Here is a 7,383-nt window from a genome sequence, read left to right as displayed (position 1 = left end):
AGAAAAATTTCACCAAAATGGGGTAGAAAAATAAATAGAAAGAATAAAAAAGAAATAAAAATATATATGAATTACGGTTTCTTGATGCCGAATTGAATCAAATTTTATTTCTTTGTTTGAAATCAAATCAATAAAATTTTACCCAAATCGAATTGTTAAAACATAAATTTTAATTAACAACGCAATTATTGTTATTAAATTTTAATATACATAATAAAAGAGTTCTATTTAAAAAAATAGATTATATCATACAGTTATTTTAAATGATTTTATAAAATTGTCAACATATGTGATTTATATTCGAATCTTTTAAGTTCAAAATTTTCGAATAGTTCGGATTTGAATCATAGAGATACAAATTCGTATTTGAATAGTTCACACATCTCTAGAAAGAATTGTCGAGTAGCTTTCTTACGAAAGATGTTCGTACAACGAAGCCGAATTTTTTTTTAGTAAAGCGCAACGTATTTGACGCTTAAGGAGCAAAATTTGGTTCACGTCGTTAAAGGTATGCTTGTCATAGGCTGTTACACGAGTATGTATGTACTATGTATGTACGTGTAGTTACGTATAGCTATTGAGCTATAAGCCACTGGGTAACTCCGTCGTTTAATCGGCGCTTATTTAATCTCTCGCGGACAATCCACGTGTACTTTTAAGGCGCGCATAACGGAATCGATTTCGCTCTGTCTTTGTCTTCGAATAAATTAACGATACAAAACTTATGCCGTCTCAAAAAAAGTGCTCTTCTATTTAAATGTCATTATAGGTCGAAGTTAAGCACGTGATATAAAATGAGAATACAATAAGAGCGAAATCACGCACGCATACCCGTTAGTGTAAGTCGTCTGTAGTTGGATGTGTTACAAAATATGCTAGTCTCATTATTATTATTACTATTATCAATGCCATGGATAATATAAATCGCACGATATTGCTGTAAAAATAAAATGGCTACGTAGAATAATAAACATTACCAAAAAATATAAGTAAAGGAATGAGCTTTGTCGTGAATAAAACAAGAAATGTGTACTGTATTCTGCTGTATTTAAAGAAAAATAAGATAATTTTAATAAAAGCTATGACAGTGAACGCTAAGTGAAGTCTGTATAACATCGAATCGCATAAAACATTCCACAAGCCAATATTCACATAGATAATACAATCACATAGATATACAACGTGCACGATACACGGTCCTTCACTTTAAAACGAAGAGTATCGTTCATGTATATATAAAGATTTGCGCATCGATACGAATGCTCGAAAATTGGGCATCATCTGCATCGAAAAACAGTGTGCGCAAGAATTGCCGCAGGTACGCAATATTATGCATGTAGAAGAGTCAATCGCCAATTTATATATTAATGCACGCCACGGAGAGTTCTTGCCTCTCGAGGACAATTTAGAATCCGTTTCCTTCTCGCGCGCACACACCTTTTGTCACTTTATAGAACATGTCGCATTCTTATTTAACTACATAATAAATATATCTTCTTTGTATGTGAACAGTTTTATCGCTTCCACGCGAACCAAATAGGGACAAACAGGACTCTTTATTCAGTTGGACTAGCGTTATCAGTAGACGATTATGCCAAGGCTAGTGCTCAACAGACAACATACACTCATTATACATCTCGTCTCGATATGCAACGTAAAGACTAATTATTATTCTTCGTGAAACCCTGTCGTGTGTAGTACACTCGGTAGTAAAGTGTTTTACTCCGCCAAAGTGAGTACGAATTGTCGAACTTTAGAAGATACACTCCCTGCAAACAGAATAGTAACGATAATAAATAATTGTTCTTGGAGAAACATTTATGCGTACATATGTGCGATTAAATAATATGCTGTAGAAAATGTTCTTATGCTTTTACCTCGCCCGGATATTGATGACTTCCAGCGTAAATCTCCTCTTGAGAGTCTCTCCTATATATCTTTAAAATAAAATACAAAATATATTAGAACAAAACTTGTGCAAATTAAACGAGTATTACAGGTAACCCTTTACTAGAATCCTAAATAATCAGAAAAGCACAAATTGGGTCTTGCTTGCTGATTGGTTGACCACCAATCAAACAGAGATAAGTCCTACAGTTGATCCTCTTGGCAAAATAACCATGCAATTATGTTTACTAGTGAACAGCTATGCCTAATATGGGAATCATAAAGATAACGTTTACGCTTCTCTGATTATTTAGAACTCTACTCTCTACTTAACAATAAGGTTAAATTCTCAGATTTTGTATGTCAAAGTGATCATAATTCAAATAACAATGTAGTATTAGGTGCGCTCTTTAACTCTTTATTTTTGTTTCCTCGGCATCATGTTTCTACGATTATTTCAAATATATGAATTTGCAACAGCAAATTTCAATGGTTGAAACATGAACGAAGATAAAGAAGTTTTAAAATCTGGCTAAGTAATTACTGTTGGCTGCAAAAAAACTGAAAATAGTGACTCAACGAAACATATTTGGGTCTTGCGTTGCAAACGAGTAAATTGAAATTATTTCCATATACGGTAGAAGAAATAATAAATATTATAATGTCCAATTAACAAAGGCAAGATCGATAATTGTTCAGCTAACTAAGACGAGATTAACAATTGTCCAGCCAACAAAGGCATGCAAGATTGATGATTCACTTATGATTAAACTGATAAAAAGATTGGTAAATAAATCTTTTCAAACCCTACTTTTGTCTGAAATATTCTATAAAACTTATATTTTTCGAGATATTTTAGAGTCGCGGTATTTTTCCTCACCTTGTATAAATAAAATATTATACATAAAAAAACAATTATTTACTATTAAAAATCATTATTTATTTCAATTTAAAAAATGATGAAACAAAAAAGTATAGTACAATATTTGTAAATAATAAAATATTTAACTAATATTTATCAAAATTTAGTTTACAATACAGATTATACAACTTCCACATCAGGTGATAAAAAAACAAAACTATTATAATCATGCATATTCATAAGCCTGAAAATTCATAAGTAAAAGGATACCTGTATACAATTTCATCTGCAAATAAACCCTGTAATATTCGAGTACTTACAGGTACTATAACGCTTATAGGTGGTGTGGTCGTTCTACGTTCAGGTCGGGCGTTACCATTCACCGATCCACTTTCCAGATCTTCCCGCGACTCGTACTCCTCCTCTTCATCTTCGTCTTCCTCGGATTCGCTTATATACACAGATACCTGGTTCGTCTCTGGTTTCGACCATTCGAAATAAACTCCGAAACCAATATCGTAACCGTCCGTCGCAAACTCCCAAAACAAGCATGTACCGTCCTCGTGCGTTGGCACTCGCACCGTGACAGTCTCGCCATGACCGACCTTGATGACTGCGTCGCCAGTTTCTTTTCTGATAGTCTGCTTAAATTCCTCCACGCCCTTTCTTGTCCACATTTCTGCTGGAGTGATGGGCGGCCAGTCTTCCACATCATCCGAATCTTCGTCATTCGCGTTTTCGTTTGATTCATCCTTATTATTGTCGTCTTCATCATCATCATCATCGTCTTTGCTCATTGCGTTCTCCAACTGGACATTCTTCTTCTTTATCTTCTTTTCCTTTTCTTCTTCCTCTTCTCCTTCGGTTTGGTCATCAATAACTAACTGGTTCTGGTGAAGTTGCTGCATATACTGATGATAATGCTGCTCCTGCAACTGCCTGATTAAAACGCCTTGCTGTTCCGGATTGCCGGGATACTGTTGTTCGGCGTATACCTTGAACTGATAATACGTTTGCTGATTTAAAGCATCCTGAATCTGTCTCCTCTGAGTTTCCTCTTTCAATCTTTCCTCTTCTTGTTTCTTTCTCTCCTCTTCTAGCTCTTTAAGTTTCTTCTCCTCTTCTAACTTTTTGGCCTCTTCTTCTCTCTTAACCCGTTGTTTTTCTTCAAAATCTCTTTTTTGCGCCTCAACTACAGTTCTGAATAAAGGACATAGTTTATCTAACAATACTATAAAGCCTTCCATTGCCTGCTCCTTTGATATATCTCCCAGATTTTGCCATGCCAAGCGCCTATCCCTCCCAATCATGTCCAGGACGCCTAACGGTGATGCATTTTCGGCTGTGCATTTTCCATGCGTTACTTGTTGTGTGAACGCCACCAGTTTCAGTTTATCCTCATAAGAAAGATGAACAGCTTTGCCTTCTTTTTCTAAACAAATTAAATCCTGTGATACTTTTTGTAATTTCTTTTTATTAACAAATACATTTTAAATATGATTTATTTACTTGATATATTTCAAATATATCACAATATCAAAGTATGTACATACATACTTTTTAACATTTTTTTATGTCTCAAATATGTTGTATCACCTCTATGTTGTGAATCATATAATTTCATTTTTCAAGAGAAAAAATTATTGTCGACGATCAACAATTGCACGCATATAGCAAAAACTTATACATAAAATTCTAAGTTTGTTTTTTATCATAACTATTCTGACAATGTTCACCAATTTGTATAAATACAATCACAAAACTAATTGTCTAAATACAAAATTTGAATTTATTTTATGCTATAAATTCATCAATATTAGAATATTTTATTTTTATGGAAAACTGGAAAATGTGAAAACCCTTATTAATGAATTGTTATTAAAAGTATGCTTTTGATTTGTAAAATAAACTTTTGATATCCTGTGTGTGTGTGTGTGTGTATGTGTGTGTGTGTGTGTGTATGTGTGTGTGTGTGTGTGTATTCAGGCAATTAATTTCGTTACTGTATATATACAGAAAAATATTAACTCTACTGCTAAGAAAAGCATTTATTTAATTTTCTTTTCTTATCCTAAATAACAATTACCTTTAGCAAAAATTAATTTCTTAGTAGTTATTTTAAAATATATTCATCACAAGTTTTAGAAACGTTCATTATCATATATTGAAAAAAATTTATACTCTCTCTCAATAATTATAAATCTGTATCAAAGTCAAAATAATAAACAAATTGAACTTTTGTTTTAACTTAATATTCTTGATTGAAATAACAAATTGTCAGAATTCAAAATATATATTTTAAATAAATTTTATGCTTATGATAAACTTATGATACAAGTTATGATAAATATGAACTAATAAAATAATTTGAAATTAGTTATATTTACACATTTCAATTATATATTTTTTTGTACACACAAAAATTTATTTTAAGTAAATGTTACTTGTTTCAAGTAAATGATAAGTGTATTTTAAGATTATTATTAAAAAAATATTCTTTGCAAAGATAACTGTTACTTAAAAGAATAAAACTAAACATTGAGTAATTGCTTCTTTAGCAGGAGAATGACATTTTTCTGCGTGTAAGATTGCCATTTATTTAATATTATAATGTTGCTATCTTTTACACACATCTTCAGACTTAAGTAAAACAGAGATAAAGTAGAATCGGTGCTTTGTTACCATTTCATTTAAATATATCTTTTGATTTGATAACAAGATAATGAATCTTTTTAATACTAAAGTATATGTTTTTAATGGAAAAAGCATCACTGGTGAGAGATTTCGCTTCCAACCGAGTTTTCCCTTAAAAATTATATTTGATGGATTTGTAGCATAAAATACACTTTCAGTATCCTATGTCCAAACAATTAGTTTCATAACTACGTATTTCTTTAGATTTAGCAATTCTGATAGTTACAATATATGACATTAAAAATCATTTACTATTAAACAAACAGTAGAAATAACTATACTTCAGTTGTTATCATTAATAAATAATATGTCAAATAAAATTTGTTATCTTTTTTCATTGTAAATATCAAGATAATTGAAAAGAATGAACACATATCTATCAAATAGTTACGTGGAGGAACGTGAAGGATTTTTTTTTTACGAAGTAGTGCGATTTAATCGATCTAAATAAATGTGACCTCGCGCCGCATCGTGACAAGGTGGTCAAGGTATCGCGCTCACCTTTGTAAAAGTTAAGAGCGAGCTTATAGAGCTCGCGCGTCTCGAAGCCCCAGAGTCGCGGCTCGCAGCTCTTCGCAGTGACATCCACGTCATTGCCGTTGATCCTGCCCGCTGCGTCCTTTTCGTCGTTCTCCGTCCTGGAGACGCTTAGCTCGGCAACTCGCTCACTAAGCGTGGACACATCCTCCTCGGCAGCGGCCGCCATTTGGGTTCACGTCTGACACGTCGTTCGGGGATTGATGTAAATCGTGCGCGCCTAACCTCGTCGTTCTCGCACTCCGGCGTCCGAACGCAACCGTCAACGTCAAGCAGCAGCCGCGGCATTATCTCGCGAGCGACATGACGAAGATCCGTGGGGGCGCGCGCGCGCGCCCGTGATAAAAGCGCGTTGATACGACGGGGACGAGGCCGACGAGGACGAGATCGCGACGCCGAACCGCCACAGCAAGTACCTGGCAGCTGACTGTGACTCGGTGTTGTCGGCAGTTGTCAAGTTACAAGTATTTATAATAAAAGAAGTTATAATCAATTGCAATTAAATATAATTAATCATGAATCAATTCCTTACAAAATACTGTCGATATGTCTTTTTATATTTTCCTCCCAAAAAATCTCCCGTGAAAATAGCAAAATCCAAATTTTGAAGGAAATCCCCCAACTTGGCAACTGATCTGTCGCGAAACGAACGAATGCCAAGAAACACTAATACACGACAATGCACGACAATACACGACTAGCGCGGACGAAAGCTTGACGCGATATGCACCTGTGTTATATCTCACGACGACGACCGAGGCTCACGAGAGGCCACGGCGCGTACATACAACATATACGTGCGTCTCGGTACGCCTGACCTGACCCTCGGTTGCCACTTGGCCCCGGCACCCGGTTCCACCCTCCTCTCCCTTCTACACCGCACCGCAGACGCAATATTTACGTCTTTACATATATATACATCTAGAGTTCCCCTCGATGTCTCGGCGCGGTTTTATCTTCCTGGCAACGCGCACGGTTCGATACGAAATCGGAATAAATAGAAAAGTCATGGAAGAACAGAAACTCTCCCTGGTGTATTAAGACCTGAAAAATATTCACAACTGTGACACATTAGATGAATTTATCGCTTGCATTTATCATTTCCTCTTTCGCCATCAATTGATGTCAATAGAATTGCAATAAAAGATGTACCTCAAATCAAAATTAATAGCAATTTTAACACTTAAATTTTTTATAAGTGCATAATATTATTTAAATATTAAATATAATATTCCTGAAATATTATTTAATATTAGAGAAGACGAAGGCATTAATTATGGCTACTGTAGATATTATGGCTACTCCCATTATCTCTGAATTCTAACAATAATTGTTTATGAAATTATTTAATTAGTAGTCCGCTATTTTTTAGTGGCGCTAATACAATTGTTATAAGGCATTTT

At 34.3% G+C, this 7,383-nt stretch overlaps 1 protein-coding gene across 2 annotated transcripts; it reads right to left on the bottom strand.

Annotated features, from left to right (window-relative positions):
* Positions 1–1,028: 1,028 nt before the first annotated feature.
* LOC105193317 (Golgi resident protein GCP60) lies at positions 1,029–7,054 on the bottom strand. 2 transcript variants are annotated; one of them, XM_039452302.1, is made up of 4 exons: positions 5,945–7,054; positions 3,070–4,197; positions 1,878–1,937; positions 1,029–1,769 (listed from the first exon to the last, which is right to left on the bottom strand). In XM_039452302.1, exons 1-4 carry the CDS (start codon positions 6,035–6,037, stop codon positions 1,662–1,664), a joined length of 1,389 nt encoding a protein of 462 aa, XP_039308236.1. In that variant the 5' UTR covers positions 6,038–7,054; the 3' UTR covers positions 1,029–1,661. The 2 variants fall into 2 exon arrangements, with proteins under 2 accessions (XP_039308236.1, XP_011156026.1); XM_011157724.3 differs by having other exon boundaries at positions 3,070–4,181; positions 5,945–6,962.
* Positions 7,055–7,383: the final 329 nt, after the last annotated feature.

The sequence above is a fragment of the Solenopsis invicta genome, chromosome 8 (genome assembly GCF_016802725.1).
Source record: "Solenopsis invicta isolate M01_SB chromosome 8, UNIL_Sinv_3.0, whole genome shotgun sequence".
NCBI lineage: Eukaryota > Metazoa > Arthropoda > Insecta > Hymenoptera > Formicidae > Solenopsis > Solenopsis invicta.
This window is presented reverse-complemented; position numbering and strand designations above follow the sequence as displayed.